Source organism: Hippopotamus amphibius, chromosome 7, assembly GCF_030028045.1.
Source record: "Hippopotamus amphibius kiboko isolate mHipAmp2 chromosome 7, mHipAmp2.hap2, whole genome shotgun sequence".
Lineage (NCBI taxonomy): Eukaryota > Metazoa > Chordata > Mammalia > Artiodactyla > Hippopotamidae > Hippopotamus > Hippopotamus amphibius.
The window spans coordinates 126,743,130-126,763,396 of record NC_080192.1 but is presented as its reverse complement, the minus strand read 5'-3'; the positions used below and the strand labels follow the sequence as shown (position 1 = coordinate 126,763,396).

Sequence of the window (20,267 nt, the reverse complement as noted above, 5' to 3'; positions counted from 1 at the left end):
CCTTCCTCAGGGAATTACAGAAAGTGTGGTTCGATAAAGGTGTTTGGAGCCAGACACAGAAGGTCACATCTTATGTGATTCTGTTCATTCTGTTACCGGAATAGAAACACCCAAAGAGGTTGAATGCGGGTTGGTGGTTGACAGGGACTGGGGAGAGGGAGGATGGGGAGTGATAGATCAGCAGGTACAGGGTTTTCTTCTGGGGTGACGAAAATGTTTTAGAACCAGTTAGAGGTGGTAGTTGCACACGTTGTGAAATGTAATTAAGGCTGCTGAATTGTACACTTTAAAAGTGGTTCATTTTATTATGTGAATTTCACCTAAAGAAGGAAGGAAGGAAGGAAGGAAGGAAGGAAGGAAGGAGTTGGAGCTGGAGTGAGGGGAGAGTGTGGGGGCCATTTCTTTCCCTCTACCAGTCCCTGATGAAGTCACAGTGACTCCTGGAACTCTGGGGCTGGCTGGGTCTACTTTGACAGGTGAAAGAGCCTTCCAGGACATTTGGTTCTTCTCCAGGTACAGATAAGCTTGGAACACCTGGACAATGGCCCCTAGCACCCAGGCATGGGGCAAGAGCATCACAGCCCTCTCAGATACAGGGACTAGATGGCAGGCTTTCCTGGATGGGGCAGAAGAGGAGTGCTCGGCATACATCTGCACCAAGAATTGGGTCTCGAAAGCCATGGTGTTTGTGAGGGCACGAGACTGGTATGTCTAGCTGAGGGACAATGTGGTCGAAGGGAAACCACCCAAAGTAGTACTGCCTTCGGGTCCTTCCTCTATCAACACATGGCTGTATAATATTAAACTAGTCACTTTTCGTTTCTAAATAAAAATAAAAGCAAAAAAAAAATAAAAATAAAAAATAAAAGCCACATCCATTGCTGGTGGGGAAGAGAAATGGTACAGCCACTCTGGAAGATAGTTTGGCAGTTTCTTACAAAATTAAACATATTCTTTAAAAAAAATTTTTTTTAATTTTATTGAAGTATAGTTGATTTACAATGTTGTGTTAGTTTCGGGTATATAGCAAAGTGACTCAGTTATACATATATATAATAGTTTGCATTTGCTAATCCCAAACTCCCACTCCTTCCCTCCCCCCCCCCTTCCCCCTTGGCAACCACTAGTCTGTTCTCTATGTCTTTGAGTCTGTTTCTGTTTTGTAGATAAGTTCACGTGTGTCATATTTTAGAATCCACATATAAGTGATATCATATGGTATTTGTCTTTTTCTTTCTGACTTACTTCACTTAGTAGGATAAGCTAGAGGCCCATCCATGTTGCTGCAAATGGCATTATTTCATTCTTTTTATGGCTGAGCAATATATATATATGTGTGTGTATATGTATATATTACTTTATCCATTCATATGTCAATGGACATTTAGGTTGTTTCCAATACATACGTATCTATCAATAGTTACTTTAAATGTTGATGGACTAAATACTCCAATCAAAGGACACAGTGGCAGAATGGATTAAAAGAAACAAGAGCCTACATTAAACATGTTCTTTATGAACCTACAATGGTGATCCTAGGTGTTTTCCCAAGCAAGTTGAAAAGTTACGTCCACACAAAACCCTGTACGTGGATGTTTACAGCAGCTTTATTCATAATTGCCCAAACTTGGATACAACCAAGGTGTCCTTCAGTAGGTGGATGAAGAAAGAAATTGTGGCACATCCAGACAATGGAATATTCTTCAGTAATAAAAAGGGATGAATGATCAAGCCACAAAAAGACATGGAGGAAACCTGAAAGCATATTACTAAGTGACAGAAGCCAGTCTAAAAAGACAACATACTGTGATTCCAACTATATGACACCCTTCAAAAGGCAAAACTATGAAGATAGTAAAAAGATCTGTGGTTGCCGAGTGTTCAGAGGGAGGGAGGGATGAATAGGCAGATCACGGAGAATTTCTAGGGCAGTGAAAGTCCTCTGTACATTATAGTGGTGAGTACACCACATTATATACGTTGGTCCATAGCGTATACAACACTGAGAGGGAACCCTAACGTAAACTGTGGACTCTGCGTGATCAGGATGTGTTGGTGTGGGTTCATGGACTGTAACCACACTGGTGGGGGCTGTTGGTGGTTGGGGAAGCTGTATGTGTGTGGTGGGGTGGGGGGCAGAGGGTATGCGGGAACTCACTGTACTTTCAATTTTGCTGTGAGCCTAAAACGGCTCTAAAAAATGACGTCTATTAAAAAAAAGGGACCTAAAAAAATACAGGCTCTCACTGTTCAGTGCTTACTTTGCACCAGCAGAGCACTGAGCACACCCACTCTGCCTTTAGTCTTCACAACTGTCCCCAGGTTACAGATGAGGACGCTCAGGCTCTGAAGGATAGGTGACTTGTCCAAGGCCACCCAGCTGGTCATCGAAGAGCCACAAGTGACTCTGTAGCAGCTATGCCTGGCTACCTTTCTGCCTCAGTTGACTGTCCAAATGGTGATGGTGATGATACCGTCCCCGTCCTGGGAGACTGTGAGCATTAAATGAGCCCTGGGTGAAAAGGTCCTTTGTAGAGGTTTCCACAGAAGTTATTATTTGATTAAGTTGCTGGGTAAAGGGTATGTGTAATAAGCTCTTGGAAAGAAGAGTTCCGTTTAAACCAAGGGCATGGCCTTTCTCAGACCTGTGGGAACAGGAGAGGTGTGTGGGTTGTGGAGGTACCAGGGCTCTCACCTCCTCTCCACGTGCTTGGGGTCCTGGTGGCAGCCTGGGCCATCCCCGCCCACTCCCTGCACGCTGAGCCCAGGACCTGGCCCTCAAACAGCAGTGAGACAGAGCGCAAAGGAACCTGGGTGGCCGCTCCTGATTTTTCACACTCAGGATGGAGCACAGGGCTGACCCCAAGGGATCTAGCATGGGGTTAACAGCCATTCAAGGCTTTAAATCCCTATTGGGTCACTCATTAGCTGAGTGAACTTGGACGAGTTACTTAACCTCTCTGAACTTCCATTTTCTCATCTGTAGAATGAAGGTAACTCCATAGGGTTATTGGAAGGATTATGCGAGATAATGTACTTAAGGTGACTCAAACCTAGTCAGCCCTGCATAATGATTAATGCCATGGTTATGCAGCCATCCTTCCTTATTACCACATGGCTGAGGTGGAACCCAGAGCGTGGAAGCAGCTTGTTCAAGATTACACAGCTGGCTTGCGGCAGGCCTGGGCTTCCTCTGCAAGCAGTTCCACCCCTACCTTGGTCAGGTCTTTTCTGAGGATCCCTAACAGATTAGATGAATCGATAGCCTGCATCTCACAGCCCAATCGGCAGCCCCTCACCCCCATTTGGCAGGGGAATTGGAAAACCACAGGCTGCTAATTTTTCCCATCTATGCCACTAATTTGCAAACTGGGATGGTTTCCATGACTTCCTCTGTGCTGAGCTCCGCCCCCTTCATCGGAGATGGGTCTCCCTGTGGGCTCCAACGGATCAGCACACCTCTCCCTCTCCAAGAACAATGTTAGCATTCCAGAGCCCCTGGCCTGCTCATCCTGCAGCTAGAATCAGTACCTGGACACCCCCACTCCCACCTCTCCTGAGTGGACCCAGGCTCATCAGTATTTCTCTGACTTAGTGACACCTCATCCCCTTCTCAAAAGTGCTGCCTGACATACAGATCTTTTGTACAATTAAAGTGAATTAAAAGTATGTAATTCTGTTTGGGACATTTCGCAGCAGCCCTGGAGATCATGACAGACACCTCGGCATTGGGAAGCAGAGCCGGGAGCTCCGGCTCCCGTCAAGCTGTCTCTGACGCCCCAAAGCCAGGCATTTGGTGACCAGCAGTCTCTACCCTGGACAGATCTCCCTGCAGGAGTCTCTGCTACTCAGAAACCCCCATTTCCTGTTTCCTGCCATCCCCGCCTCCCACTATTTCAGAGCCCCTGTCCCCATAACCACTGCCTCATAAGCCATCACTCCTCCCCATTCCCTGTGCTATGGGCCGTGCTGCCGGGGCCACCCCAAGGAGCAGGTGTGAGCAGCTGACTGGTTGAGAGTGGGGATATGGAACCAGCTGGGAGACCCAGGCCCAGCTGGGAGACCCCTGCAGGGTCCCCAGGAAGGACCACTAGTACTCAGGTTAGCCTTCAGCTGTTTCAAGCACTTAACTGTTGACAGTCACCTATGAGGCAGGTATTATTCCCCTTACTTTAGAGATAGGAAAATTGAAACCCAGAGAGGCTGAGTAACTTGTCCAATGTCACACAGCTTGAAACTGGCAGAGCAGAGATGTGAGCCCATCATTTGGGCCAGGGTGCCATTGGAACATGGGAGTGGGCCACCCCCTAACCTAATCCCACCCACCCCATCACCTCTCCCTTCTGCCACGGACAGGTACCTTCTGTGATGTCTGCAGTTACAGCTTCAAGACACCACTGGGTTCTCTCTGCAAGTCAGGACAAGCACACCGGGTGGCTGGCCACAGGTTGAAGGCCCTCTGCCTGCTTTCCTGCCCACAGACCCAGCCTCACCCCACCTCGGGAACCCTTCGAGGGTGCTATGATCTGAATGTGTCCCCCTAAAATTCAAATGTTGACGCCTGACCCCCGAGGTGACGGTATTAGGCAGTGGGGCCTTCGGGAGGTGATTATGTCATGAACAGGAGGAGTGCCCTTACAAAAGCAGCCCCAGAGACACCCCTTGCTTCCCTTTCACCAGGTGAAGACGCAGCGAGAAGTCAGCTGCCTGCGACCCAGGGAGGGCCCTCACCTGACCATGTTGACACCCTGATCTTGGACTTCCAGACTGCAGAACTGTGAGAAATAATTCCTGTTGTTTATAAGCCACCCAATCGGTGGTATTTTGTTATAGCAGCCCCAACAGATTAAGAGAAGTGGTTTTGCTGCCAGGATGACCTGGCTGGGTCTGCGGCTGGCTGCCTTGCCCACCACATGGAGACCTGGCAATCAGCCCCAAGGCAGCAGGTCCAAGGTCAGGCCTGGAAGCTCCCTCAACCCCAGGAGAGGCTGCCTGAGACCTTGTGCTGTGACTGCCACTTGCCTTGGGGCTGAACTTGCAGATGGGGCTGTGGGAGGTAGGGTGGGAGTGAGGGACGGCATTGCCTCTGGCTCCGCCCTACCTGCCTCCTTTGTCAGCCCTCCCCATCTGCACCAGCTGCTCCAGGAGCAGACCCTGCCCCAAGCCCGTGCCACCTTCTATCATGCCCTTTCTCATCTAGCCAGACCCTCTGTCTTTCATCAAAACACACAGCCTCGGTTCGCTTACGCCTAATGAAGAAATGCGTACACCACCACTCAGCACAGGACCTGGCCACAGCCACACAGCCCAGTCCTGCCTCCGGCCTCCGCTCCATGGCACCTACACTGCCTGATAAAGGGCGGCCCCTTTGGGCCTGTTGTCACTGGCAACAGTCTTCTGCTTCCTCTCTACCTGGGAAACTTTTTCTTATCCTTCAGAACCCAGCAGAAGTGTCCCCTCAGGCAGTGTCACCCACGCAGGGGAGGACCCCCACCCCAGCTGCCACTCCTCAGACCACGAACCAAGAGGTCTTGATGCTGTTGATTTGTTTGACGTCCCTAGACTGAGCCCCCCAAGGATGGGTACTCATCTCTTCTTTTTGCCTTTGAAGTACTTAAAAAAATTTAAATTACACAAGTACCCTGTGAATGTATACTGTGAATATATACTTATTAATACTGTAGAAAAATTAATACGCAGAAAGCATAAGCCCTCCCTCCCCATGGTTAATAGTTGTGTGAGTTACTTTCTCTGCATAAATTGATTTAGTATCTTTTTCCATAAATGATCCTAACCTATAGGTGTTATTCTACGGCTTGCTTTTTTCACTTAATCATAGATTGTGTGTGTGGCAGGCACAATAATGACTCTTCTCCCAAAGAAGCACGTCCTAACCCCCCAAATCTGCGAACATGTGAACTTCCATGGCAAAAGGGGCTTTTCAGATGTGATTCAGTTAAGGATCTTGAGATAAGAAGGTTATCCTGAATCATCTGGTGGTCCCCATGTAATCATCAGGTCTTTATAAGAGGGAGGCAGGAGGCTCAGAGGAAGATCCATTTGAACATCTTACACTGTTGGCTTTAAAGATGAAGGAAGGGGCCACAGCCAAGAAATGCAGGTGTCCTCTAGAAGCTGGAAAAGGCAAGCAAATGGATTCTTCCCTGGAGCCTCCAGAAGGAATACAGCCCTGTAGACACCTTGGTTTTAGTCCAGAGGGGTTTCTGACCTACAGAACCGTAAGATAATAAATATGTGTTATCTTAAGCCAATATGTTTGGGAGTAATTTGTCACAGCAGCAGTAGGGAACTAATAGGGTGGGTATACAGCTGAGATAAACAATAATATTCCTGGCAGTAATTAGTATTTATTGAGTGTATACTATTGGCCAGATGCTGTTCTAGTGCTTTGGGTGGTATATTAGTGTGCTCGGGCTGCCATAACAAACTACCACAGACATTTATCTTCCCAGGTTTCTGGAGGCTAGATGGCCAAGATCAGGGTGCCCGCAGGATTCATGTCTCCTTTGGCCTCTTTCCTTGGCCACTCTTTTGCTCCTTCTTCACATGGTCTTTTCTCTGAGTGCCGATTTCTTTGTCTTTTCCTCTTTTTACAAGGACACCAGCCATATTGGATTAGGGCCCCTAATGTCATCATCCCTTATAGGTCCTGTCTCCAAATAAATTCTGAGGTGCCAGGGAGGGGGATTAGGGCTTCAACATGTGAATTTGGTGAGGGACACAGTTCTACTCATAACATGTGGATAATCTCATTCAATTTCCACAGTAACCCAGTGAATTGGAACCATTATTATCATAATTTTACAGACAAGGAAACAGGCTCAGAGTGGTTATTTCCCCAAATTTGCATAGCAAATAAGCAGCAAGGCGGGGTCTGGGATCATATCCTTTGCCCATTTTTCTTTGAGGGAATTGTCTGCTGTTTGGGGTTTGCAGGCGCACAGGTGCTCAGGTAGCATTGATTGATGAAGGGATGAGTGGGAGTGGGTCCCAGGACTCCTAGAAGAACATGGGCCAGGCTGGGCCAAGCCTGAAGACTTCTTGTGCCCCCACCTCCCCAGGTTGGCAGGGAATGCCTCCAGGAAAAAACCAAAAACCAAGCAAGAGGTGGGTGGCCAAGAGGGATGGTGGCGGAGGGAAGGAGCCACCCTCTATACACCAACAGAGCACACTTCTGGGAGACATTTCTGGATGAGGGGGATGTTCTGGTTTCTCTTCACCCTCAAGGAACTGTGGCAGACAATTTTTTTCCCCCACATCTTTATTGGAGTGTAATTGTTTTACAATGTTGTGTTAGTTTCTGCTGTACAACAAAGTGAATCAGCTATATACATACACATATCTCTTCCCTCTTGAGCCTCCCTCCCACCCTCCCATCCCACCCCTCTAGGTTGTCACAAAGCACCGAGCTGATCTCCCTGTACTATGCAGCAGCTTCCCACTAGCTATCTATTTTACATTTGGTTGTATATATATTGTCAGCGCTACTCTCTCACTACATTCCAGCCTCCCCTTCCCCCTCTGTGTCCTCAAGTCCATTCTCTACATCTGCATCTTTATTCCTGCCCTGCCACTAGGTTCATCAGTACCATTCTTCTAGATTCCATATATATGCATTAGCATACGTTTTATGTTTTTCTCTTTCTGAGTTACTTCACTCTGTATGACAGACTCTAGGTCCATCCACCTCACTACAAATAACTCAGCTTCATTTCTTTCTATGGCCAGCAGACAATTTTGTAGCTTGAGGTGTCCCATGGACAGTGCTGGGATGCTAGTGTCAAATCCCTTCACCTATAGCTCCAGATTCCAGATTTCAGGTATTCAGATGTCCCAAGAAAGCTTCTCTTCAATATGAATGGCCCAGGCCAGCTGCAAAGGAGGGATGACAGTGACTCAGCCAGCTGTCTCTTGGACACAGGTGGCTGGCCAACACCCATGGCCGAGGCCGGGCTTGCCTTGACCTGGCCTGACAACTCATTTTGGTCACTGTGGCAAAGGAGACAGCTGCCCACGAGGCCCAGGCAGGTCTTTGGCTGGCCACCCAAATCAATGCGAATGCCCCAGTTACCTCTCGGGACAGCAGGTAACAATGGCCTCAGAGCGCTTGGCCCTCAGGGCGTGGAGCTCCAGCAGACCCTTCCCATGTCAGACTCTCAGCTTGCTGTGGTTCAGGGACCACCACACAGCTCACCATCCCTGCTTCTTGACCTCTTCTCTCCATTCCATTCCAGTCTGCAACAGCAGGAGGTAGAGACACTCAGCAACAACTTGAACTTGATCCAATATGGCACTCATAGAGGGGATTTTGAGGGCCAAAAAGAAGCTGAAAGAGTTCCCATTTCATCATAGGCTCTTGGTGTGAAAAAGTGTAAATGTCATGTAGTTCCATTCTTCCCACTCAGCATTATAGGAATTGAATTTGCTATATAACATTCCCAGGGCAGAATGGTTACCCAGACTTTGCGTGAACTTCTGCAGTGATGGGGAGCTTACCTCTTTACAAGGCAGCTGGTAACATCCCCAGGCAGGTCTCACGGCTGGAGAATTCATCCTTACATTGGTCCCTCCTTGCACTGAGTCCCACCTGCTTGCTGCTTCTTCACCCATCGTCCCCACAGAAGATGGCCGTTCCCCTTTCCTCATGGCTTTTCAGAGATGAAGGCAGCCAATGGGTCTCTTCCACTAAGAGAGAATGTCACGGGGTTTAGCAGGAGGAGAGAGATCCAGCCCTGTCAATCCTCAGGAAAGGTTTGCCCTGAGTTTCAGGCCCACTGCAGAATGGCTTTGCTTTTCCAACCTTCTCTGCGGGCCCAGGGCAACAGTGTGGTGGGTGTGCAACATGCTTTTTTTTTTTTTTTTAACTATTGTTAACTACATTCCTTTTTTTTTTTTAATTTTTAAAGTTTTGGCTGCGTTGGGTCTTCGTTGCTGAGTGTGAGCTTTCTCTAGTTGTGGCAAGTGGGGGCTACTCTTCATTGTGGTGTGCAGGCTTCTCATTGCAGTGGCTTCTCTTGTGGAGCACAGGCTCTAGGCATGCGGGCTTCAGTAGTTGCAGCATGTGGGCTCAGTAGTTGTGGCTCATGGGCTCTAAAGCTCAGGCTCAGTAGTTGTGGCACACGGGCTCAGTTGCTCCGCAGCATGTGGGATCTTCTCTTTCCGGACAAGGGATCAAACAGGTGTCCCCTGCATTGGCAGGCTGACTCTTAACTACTGTGCCACCTAGAGAGGAAGTCCCTCTCTAGGCTCTTTGGACTGCAGGCACATAGCCTTGCTGGCTGGGAAGGCCTCAGCCCACTATCTGAGTCCCGGTGGAGAGTTTCTGTGTCCCTAGGGCCTGGAGAGAGGGACACGATGCCTCACAGAGAGCATTGACCTTGGAATTTGACCAACTGGCTCCCTGTCCTGGTTTTACCGCTTCCTGGTTGGGATCCTTGAAGCACGTTGCTTAAACTCAGAGCTTTAGTTTCCTCCTCTGTAAAATGGGGAAATATCTTATTGTGTTGTTATGAGGATCAAATGACATCACGTATGAGAAAATGCTTTGTCAACCAAAACACGCTCTGCAAATGAGTAACCAGTTCTAGTGGTTAGCAAAGGGGCTTGCAGGGCTTGGAGTTTCTTTGCTTTGGGCCTTCCTAGGGCCTGAATGTTGAAGCAGGGTTGGTTTAAAGAGGACTTTGGACTCCTACTCAAGCCCTGCAGCTGGTCCTTGGCACCCTCGGGGGCTCCCCATGCGGGGCTAACAGCCCCCATCCCGCATGAGCCCTGCAAGGCCTCTGCACCCCTGTCTCCAGCAGTGGACTCTGGCCCAGGTGCCTCAGCCCTGGTTTGGAGAACTGGAGAGAGTGGGTAAGCTTCACAAAGTCAGGGTTTGGGGTGGGAGTTCCTTGGCTTTTGGTGGGTTCTCCTTTCTTCCCAGGAGGCCCCAGGGCTGCCCACCCAGAGCCACATAGGCATGGCCTTTAATTAAGACAGAAGTTAATTCTAATCCCCAACAGAAGGGGTTTATTGAGAGAAGCAATGGGGGATTGGGAGTCGGGCCCAGCCTGATGACAGTGGAAGAGTATGCAGTGAGGGGGTCTCATCTAATCTGACCCCTCATTGGACAGATGGGCCCAGGGAGGGGAGGGCTGCCCCAGCCCAGTGGGGGGGGAGCTACTTTGCTGTGTTGGGCCCTACTGTGTCCTAAGCCAGGGCTCTTTCCCGACAGCTTCCTCGGCTCTCTGTAGACTCTGTGCGTCCAGCCCGTGGTCCAGCCTCAGGCTTCTGGCAGGCCTGAGCCCCATGACTGGGTAGAGATGGCTGACCCCCTCACCCTCCTGATGTCACAGGAGCAGGAGGCCAGGAACCTCCACAAATAGCAGCGTGTTGCCACCCGCCTAACCCCAATCCGGTTTATCCTGAGTTCGCAGAAGCACCTGTGGGACGTACGTGCCAGGTGGGGCCAGGCTGGGCCGCCACGAGCTTCCTCGTGCCACATGCCACAAGTCTGGGGAGTGGGGGCTGGGAGAAGGAAAGCGAGGTCTGGACTATCTTGAGGGGTGTGAGATAAGGTGGGGCTGGCGGGGGCAGGCAGCTTGTTTCCGTGGGGGCACATGTGCACCACAGGATGGTAGCATCCACCCCGGGGCGGGCAGCACTGCCGGCAGGGGCGCTCGCCCAGCTGCGGCCAGATACGGGGCAGGGGCCTCCCCTCTCTGCCTGCCCATCCGCTCTGCTTGGGCTCCCCAGCTATAAAGCAGGAGCAAGTCCCATCCCTTACCTGCCTGGGGGGACACTGAGCCGGAGTGAGATAGTGTCTGCACAGCTCAGCCCTCCACCGAGGGAGGCAGCCTCTAAACACAAGTCTATTTTTACTGCCTAGAGCTCGGCCTGGCTCCCTCTGGGGGCCCCTGCTGCTCCCTGGCAGCCTGGAGACCCAGGAGCTGGGCCAGGGTGCAGCCCCTACCCCCCAGGCCTGTCCTAGGCACGGCACAGGGAGCTCCCAGTGCCCAGACCCCCAGCTTTCTGGGCCCCCTGGCCCTGGGCCTGCATTAACTCCTCACAGCCCATTGTTCAGGGCTCAAGGAGCCGCCCGCTCCTGGCATTCTGGTTCCACCAGGAGCCTAGGCGGCCAGGCGTGGCCGGGGCCTAATGAGCAGGGTGTGCCCCGGGGAGTTGTTAGGAACAGGGTGACAGCTGTGGGCAGGTCCCCACCCTCCGCCGCTGCGTGGGCCGGCTTGCACAACCTCACCTGTGCTGGGGACACCACAGAGCATCCTTGCCAAGTCAGGGTTAAAAAAACAAATACTCAACTCTGGTGGTAGGGGCAGAGGATGTTTCTAAATATTTAAAAGACATCGTGCCGGCACTTTTCTAACCCCCAAATCTATTGTATTTGGAAAGCTGATGCAAGTTTGTAAAATTGCTCCCAATTGCAAAGAGGGTGGAACACCAAACACATGCCTGGATTCTTGTCTCCTTCAGCTCACCCCTTCCCTGTGACTTCTAAAAGGAAAGGATTTCTGCAATCGCTGGGCAGTTGTGGGCATGTGGGCCTCACGCCGCGGCCCATGCCTCCGTCAGGATGGGCTTTCTGCTCTCTGAGGGCAAGCGTAACTGCCTGTTGTCCTTTCCTGGGTAGAAAGATGCTGGAAGGAGGGTGGGTTCCTGGGCCTGCGTGGCTTTCATGATAGGGTTGTCACCTAAGATCTCCAGCAGCTCATGGAGTTTGGGACGCAATCAGTCCTCCAATTAACGACCAAGTTGACTCAAGATGCTGTGTGTTTTTGTGTGTCTTCGGGGGACCATTTCTCTATTTTCCAGAAGCAGGTCTCCTGCCCACAGCAGAGGTTAGTCTGGTGGATACATGGGAGGGGGCCTGTTGAGAACAGTGCTGAAGTGCCTGTGTGTGTGTGTGTGTGTGTGTGTGTGTGTGTGTGTATGTGCGCGTGCACTGGGAGTCTTGCATCCCGGGTCCTGCTGTCAGCTGGGAGGCTTCCAGCTTAGAAATGGGACTGTGAAATCAGAGGGCTCAATGGGAAAGCTGTTGGGAAGACAAGGGCAGGTGGGCCTGAGAAGAACACTGCAATGGTAGCAACGTGTTCCGGAAGCTGGGTGGATGCTGCTGGGTCTAGCAACATAGAGAGAACCTGGAGACAATTCCAGTGGGATAGGGCCCAGAATATAGGCTGTTCCTTTAGAACCTCTTTCCAGTATCGTAAGCACCAGGGCCACAGCGAGGGCATCTGCTAAAATTCAGTCAGTCAGCCATTCCGGCATCAAGCAGCTTTGCCGTGCACTGTGGCAGGTTTAGGATACCCAGAGATGAGCTAGCCTCGGGCCATTTCCGGTCAGCACAACTTCCGGTCTTACTCTAGCCCAGGTCTCTTGGCTGAGCCCCAGACCCTGGCGAGCTGCCCACCTGACTCCGCTTATCCAGTCTTCCTAGTGCTGCAGGATGCACACCATCACCGCTGCTGAAAATACCCGGGGGATAGAAAAAATGATGCAAGCCTCGTCTCTGCCCACCCTCTCTCCACTTCCTGCACTCCAGGCACAATGGCTCCTTCAGGCTCTTCCATCCATCTTTGCAACACACTGTGACTACTATCCTTCCCTCCATTTTTCCAATTTATTTCAGAAAAATTAAAATCCCACCTTCCCTCTTCTGGGAGCATGCTTCCGCCAAGCTGTTAAAATCTGTCTCAGTGGAGGGAGTTTCCATCACCAGAAAGGGAAGAGGGTCATTGGAAAGACCTGGGGGTTGTTAGAGTGGATGACAGCTGTTGCGGGGGTGTGGAAAGGGTCAGAGTAGAACATCTAGAAGTCCCTTCAGTCTTACAAATGAGATGGTTCTACCTTGTGATGAAGGGAGGGAGGTAAGGGGACAGGGGCTGTGCCTAATTCAGCAGGAGACCTCGGGCAAGTCCACTCCGCATTCTGAGCCTCCATCTTCCCATGGACAAAATGGGAATGATGAGTCCCACCTCTCAGGGTGTTATGAGGACCAAATGATATACCCCTTACGAAAGTTCTTACCACAGACCTGACCCATAGAAGATGTTTAGTAAATGCCAGCTCTCTTTCCCCTTCTCACAAGGCAGCAGTCCACTGCAAAGGCCACGAGAGTCTAGAAAGTGTCCCCAAAGCTTTTACGTCCCCCAGGACACTCTTGGGACAAAGAGGAGGTAGAGGGACTAACCAGCAGGGATGACAGGGACTGTGACAACCAGGTATTAAGAAATTGCCAGGGACTTCCTAGGTGGCACAGTGGTTAAGAATTCGCCTGCCAATGCAGGGGACACAGGTTTGATCCCTGCTCCAGGAAGATATCACATGCCGCGAAGCAACTAAGCCCGTGCGCCACAACTATTGAGCCCATGTGCCACAACTACTGAAGCCCACGCACCTAGAACCCGTGCTCCACAACAAGAGAAGCCCCCGCAATGAGGGGCCCGCACACCACAATGAAGGGTAGCCCCCGCTCGCTGCAACTAGAGAAAGCCTGTGCGCAGCAACGAAGACCCAACACAGCCAATAAATAAATAAATAAATAAATAAATAAATTTATTTATTTAAAAAAGAGAAGAAATTGCCAGCAGCATGGCCATCATGCTGGTCTCTTGATTATCCCGAGTTAAGGAACAGCATGACTCATGGTTTGCTGCTCCTCAATGATGCCCTTTCTGTTTGCCTTCCTCCCACCTGGGCCTGAAAGCTGTTGCCACCCCCATTCCACCGTCCACATCACCCGTCAGTCACGCGGCAGGCCTGCAGATCAGCTAAATGTGGGAAGAGGGTGTCGGCTCTCCTCAGACTCCCATGACCCCAGCCCTGCCCCTGTCTGGTTCTTGGAGCGGCTGAGTCCCAGCCAGTGCTGAGGAACTCTGTGTAGGAAGCCCTGAACTTAGTCCCCCGACACAGACGACAGATGATGGACTTGGCAAAGGCCACACAGGGTGCTATGGGTGGAGTTCAGGCTAGCGGGCTGAGGCCTCTGGTGCAGGGACTCAACACGCTGTCCTCGCCTACTTCCTTCCTTTGGGCCCCGCCACACGCAGCTGATACGTACAAACCTCTAGGGGACCAGCGGGGCTGAGTTCTCAGAAAATGGGTTCACGGGAGAGGCCTCCTGAAACTTCCAGCTCCATCCATCTCTGTCCTCTGGGGAGCCGAGGTGGACAGAGACCTCAGAAGTTTAGTGTCAAGTTACCGTGTTCCTCAGCCTAGAGCAGGGCAGCCCTGTAGGGAGGCCGTCACGTCCACGTCGATACCCACTTGCTTGTCCACGGCCCCCTGTGCCACCTTCCATGCCCACTGATTTACCTTGCCACTTTTACCTCAAGGACTACCTAAATGTTATATTATGAAATTAACTTGTGTGTGGCTCCTCATGAGTAAGGTTTGTCATGCTGTATGTGGTAGCATATTTTGTTTGTTTTTTTAAATTGTGGTAAAATACACATTACATCAAATTTACCATCTTAATCGTTTTTAGGTGTACAGTTTCAGCAGCATTAAGTATATTCACATTGTTGTGCAACCAACCTCCACAGTGTTTCATCTTGCAAAACTGAAACTCTAGACCCATTAAATCCAACTCCTGATTTCTCCTTCGCCCAAGACTCTGGTAACTTTTTTTTTTTTAATTGAGGTATACTCTGCATATGGTGAGATGCATAGATCTTAAATGTAAAGCCCGATGAGTTTGTGGGGGTTTTTTGTTTTTTTGTTTTTTGGATTTTTTTGGCTGTGTTGGGTCTTTGTTGCTGCACGCAGTCTTTCTCTAGTTGCAGAGAGCGGGGGCTACTCTTCATTGAGGTGCACAGGCTTCTCAGTGCGGTGGCTTCTCTTGTTGGGAAGCATGGGCTCTAGGCACACGGGCTTCAGTAGCTGTGGTGTGTGGGCTCAGTAGCTGTGAATCTTGGGCTCTAGAGCACAGGATCAGTAGTTGTGGCGCTCAGGCTTAGTTGCTCCGCGGCATGTGGGACCTTCCCGGACCAGGGAAACCCGTGTCCCCTGCATTGGCAGACAGATTCTTAACCACTGCACCACCAAGGAAGTCCCGCAATGAGTTTTGACAGATGCATATAGCATCTTTCCACCACCTAACAAACTGACCTTATTCCCCTTCCCTCTTCCTTTTTTAAAAAACATTATCATTAACTATAATCATAATCACCACGTTGTATAGTAGATCCCCAGAATTTTTCTGTCAATCCCCACCCCCTACCCCTACGCAACCAGTGTCCTGAATTCTATCGTCATAGATTAGTTTTGCTTGTTCTAGAACTTCGTATAAATGGCACCATACTAAATGTTTCTCTGGTGCTGGCTTATTTCTTTTAACATAATGCTGTTGAGATTCACGCATGTAGCATCTATCAGTGCAGGCACTCTTCGGAGATACTGCAGGTTCAGTTCTGGACCACTGCAATAGAGCAAATATTGCAATAGGGTGAGTCAGTTACGTTTTTTGGTGTTTTAATGCATATAAAAATTATCTTTATACTATGCTATAGTCTATTAGGTGTGCAATAACATATGTCTAAAAAAACAATGTACCTACCTTAATTAAAGAATACTTTATTGCTAAAAAAATGCTCCCATTGTCTGACAACACAGGCTTGCAACAAACCTTAAATTTGTAAAAGACATGTCTTCAAAGTACAATAAAGTGAAGCTCAGTAAAACAAGGTGTGTCTGTAGCTTGTTCGTTTCTATTGCTGAGTGGTACCCATGTACAAAGATACCACAATTTGTTTATTTATCCACATGTGGATGGACATTTAACTGTTTCCAGTTCTTGTTGTTATGAGTAAAACTGCTGTGAACATCTTTGGACAAGTGTTTTGGTGACTATTACTCTTGGGTAAATGCTTGGGAATGGAATCGGTGAATCATAGGGCAGGTGTATGTTTAACTTTATAAGAAACTGTCAAACAGTTTTCCAAAATGGTCAGACCATTTTACACCCCCAGCAACAACATCTAAGTCCCAGTTGCTCCATGTCCTTGCCGACATTTGGTATTGTTGGGTTTTTTCAGTTTAGCTGTTCCAGTAGGTGTAAAATGTAGATTGCACAGTGGTTTTAATTTGCATTTCCTGATTAACTCAATGACGTTGAGCAATCTTTATTTGTTTATTAGCCAATCTTCTTTTGTGACATGTCTCGTCAAGTCTTTTCTCTTTTATTTACTTATTTCTTTATTGGGGTGGGGGATCCTTTTTATTATCCATCTGTTGGTATTCTATATATATTCTGGATACCAGAACTTTATCAGATATGTGTTTGGTGAATGTTTCTTTGTAGACTGGCTTGTCAATTTTCATAACAATGTCTTTTGATTTTTTTATTATTTTTTTTGGGGGGGTACACCAGGTTCAATCAACTGTTTTTGATTTTTTAAAAATTTAATGAGGTCCAGTTTATATATCTTTCTTTAAAAAAATGGTTTCTGCTTTTTTGTGTCCTGTTTAAGAAAACTGCCTTCTGCAAGGTGATGAAAATTTTCTCCTTTGTTTTCTTTTAGGAACTTTATAGTTTTAGCTTGTCTGTTTAGGTCTATAATCCATCTCAAAATAATTTTTGAATATGATGTGAGGTAAGGGTCCATACTCATTGTTTAATATATGAATATCCAGTTGTTCTAGCACCATGTAAAATTAAAGACTTTCCTTCCGCATTGAATTACCTTGGTATCTTTGCTTATTTGCTGATAATCAGTTGACCACAAGTACGGATGTACTTCTGGACTCTGTTCCCTTGATCCCATTGTCTATTTTTATGCCAAGCCCCACCGTCTTGATTACTAGAACTTCATAGCAAGTCCTACACCAGGTAGTGAGAATCCTCCGTGGGGCAGCACGGTTTTGAAATACCGACCCATTCCCTCCAGTATTTATCCTCTGCCCTTTTCACCACGCAGGCAGTTCTGTGCTGATTGCCGAGGGGAAGTGAACACAATCCCAAGATGCAGGGCAGACAAAAAAGGGAGACTTCCTGACTTTGATTTTGAAAGCCCAAGTCTTCAGAGGAATAGAGACATAACATTTGGGGAACACAGTACGATAAAGAGTAGCTCACCCCCTCCGCTTCTAGTCAATAGCCTTTCTAAGACAAGAGAACTCACCCTAGGATGGGTGGAAGGAATTAGAGCACACGTGCACCCCTACATCAGGGTTAGGATCTCAGGGAGGCAGGGGAAGGCTTGCAGAACCTCTCCTGTTTCTGATGGCCTGGAGCAGCAGAATGAATCCTGGACCCTCACCATGGCCCTGGGGAAGATCTCTGCCCTGAACGGGCTGCAGATCAGAACAACGGCCATCCCGGCAGAGGGAGGGAAAGTTACCCCAGCGCCTTGGTTCCCTGGAAACCTCCCAGAAAATCTGTCCTGATCCTAAGAAAAGAGGGAAAGTGTTCATGAATTGACTGTGATTAATGTCCTGCCACTCTGGTAGCAAGGGGTCTCAGCTGAGTCATAGGGAAGCAAAGGAAGTAATATCCTGAAACACCTGAGTTTATTGCTTAAGGTTTATTCTGCTTTATATGGAACTTCTAACAAACTACATTGAAATGACTGAGGCTAATGTTAATAAAGAGTGAAGATGGGGGAACCATCTTTTCTGCTGGGAGAGGAGCTGGCGGGGAGGAATCAGAGGGCACCCTTGCCAGTCTGTTTGCCTGCCTCACTCATGTTTCACCCCCTGTGTTTAGGACCTCAAAGTGCCGTCAAACAATTCATCCTCCTAGTATGTTCTTCTGAGTTCGAGTGCCTCTGTCCTGAAATGCCTTAAAAAAGTCTTTCCACTTAACGCACCACTCTTGTCTTGAGCAATTCAAAGGACATCATGGCAGGTCCCAAGTGACACCTCAAGATCCTCATGGAGCAAAGCTTGGAGGTGAGCCCCATGTCCTACACGGAGGGAAGCTGAGGCTCAGAGCGAGGACACCATCTTGTCCTGGTGGCAGAGAACATTGAGGTGGGGCTGCCTCATGCTTCACAGTCCTGGCGTTATTTTCCATGCCATCCATGTCCTGACTACGCCCATTTTAGGTATGGGGAAACTGATGCTTCAGCTCTGTTTATTAAGTGCAAGACAATCTAGTTTGCATGTTGTTTTGTTTATAGTAGCATGTTCACCTTAACTCCAAGAATGTAACATAAACATTTCAAAATACATTGAATTAATACCTCCCTTTGCGGGGATCCCATTTCCACCAAATGTTCAGAATGGGACACGTGGAAAATGGAAAACAGACCAAAAATATTTGCTTGACTGGCACTGTAGATTAGGGTGTACGGGAGAGTGTAAACATACACACCCACTCCACATACGCACCCTGCAGGTTGGGCCCTGGATTGGGGCTCTCTCAAAGCAGCCAAGCCTAGGCTGCCAAGTTCAGGGTTGCCCTGGGCCAGGCTATGCTGGGTGAGGCCAGAGGTGCTGGGGTCAGAGAAACACAGTGTCCTGGAGCTCAGTGAGAGCCCCTGCACCCACTGCCCAGAAAGAGGTGGGGGCTCCCAGCCCATGCTGAGAAGACCATCATCACCCAGGCGCTGGCAGAAGGGGAAAGGGGGGAAGGACTTCTAGCTCGTTGCTGAGTAAAGTCTAGCTCCCGTCTGGGGTCCTGTGGCCCCTTTCCCCAGCAGGACTCCTGGCGCATGTCTAAGTGGCCGTGCTCAAGGGAGCATTGAACTCATTCACCCTCCCAGCAGTTGGGCCATGACGCGCATGGGCCTCTTACTCATCCCGAAGTCATCAGTCATATTTCCAGGAGTATGAGTAACTCAGGGAGGGAGGGGCAAGGGGAGAGAACTCGCACTTGTGGGGGTGGGATGATGCTGAAGCAGCAATGTGGCCCGGAATGAGCCCTCATCCCTCTTATTCCAGAGCTGGAAATGCTACTGTTTTTCAGAAGTAATGCATCCTGAATCTGCTGCAAAATGTGTGTGGGGGGTGTGCTTGTGGGTGTGGGTGTGTGTAGAATGCTGGCAGTTTAAGGAAACTGGAAACCAAAGGAACAAGGACTTCTCCCTTCATTCCTAGGCAGCTGAGAATGTGTGGTAGCCCAGAGAAGGGATGGCAGTAGGGTACCTTTTGGACCTATTGATAAACGATGAACTCACATTGTTCTAACACGTGATCCCATTTGTCTCTCTGAGGGGAACTGAAGGTCATGTGAATTGCCCACCACTGGGAATTATCAGAGCTGGGATTAGAACCCAGCACCTATATCTCTGGACTGTGAGGTCTGGTCTTTGCCAGCCTCTGGACTTGTTTTCTCTGCCAGACCAGCTTTGCACAGCTGGGCTCAGCCTGGACCCGACAGTTGTCCCCGCTCTTTCCTATATCACATGCTCGCAGAGGTTCCGGTGGTGGGTGCTCCTGGTGAAGTCCAAATCCAGATTATTTTTCCCTCTTCCTTTTCTGGAGCTTGGCTGCCTTCAGGGTAGAACCCTTTCTGAGGCATAACAGGTGGAAAAGACAGGAGACCACACGTTAGGATGGAGAGTTGGTGAGCCAGTCAGCTCCGATCGTAAGAGGTGACCAAGGAAGGGTCCTTCTGGCCCAAGCCTGAGGAGTCAAGTACAGCAGTCAGGCATTTGGGCTATGGTTTGGCTGAGGAAGCTGACGCCTTAAACCCACACCTGACTTTCCTGTGTTTCTCGGCATGCTGCTCCCCAGAGAATGGCTGGAGTATATCCTCAATTCTCTGGAAGAGGAAACCCTGCAGGAAATACACCTGGAAAGGGAACTCCCACTTGGTGAGCACCTACTATGCTCCCGGACATTGTGCTATATTTTACACGTATCATCTTTTTGGATCTTCACAAAAACTCCCTGTGGGGTAGGCAGTATGATTCTCATTGTACTGGTGAGAAACTGAGGCTTCGGAGCTCATGTAACTTGGGCTACATCACCCAACTAGTAAGTGAAAGAGGCAAAATCTGAGTCCAGATCTGATAGCTCAGTGCCTATTCTAGGGAATCATCCTGCCTTAGAAAGCCTGCAGCAGCACAGGAAATATATCCTAAACCTCCTCATCTCAGCGGCTAACCTCAGATTGCGATCAAAGAGAAAGCTGTTGTCACAGGAGAATGACTTCTTGAGATCAGAGCCTATCAGCTGAATTGTGTCCCCCAAATTCATATGTTGAATTCCTAACGTGACTGAATTTGGAGACAGGGTCTTTAAATAGGTAATTAAGCTAAAATGAGGTCATATGGGTGGGCTCTAATCCAATGTGACTGGTGTCC

The 20,267-nt window shown here is 49.1% G+C and overlaps 1 protein-coding gene across 3 annotated transcripts in view; it reads left to right on the top strand.

Moving 5' to 3' along the window:
- PLB1 (phospholipase B1) overlaps positions 1–20,267 on the top strand; it is a 209,730-nt gene that overhangs the window by 8,699 nt on the left and 180,764 nt on the right. For all 3 annotated transcript variants that reach the window (XM_057742730.1, XM_057742728.1, XM_057742727.1), the window contains exon 2: positions 4,681–4,777. In XM_057742730.1, the coding sequence (XP_057598713.1) occupies positions 4,681–4,777 (97 nt within the window). The remainder of the gene's footprint in view (positions 1–4,680; positions 4,778–20,267) is intronic.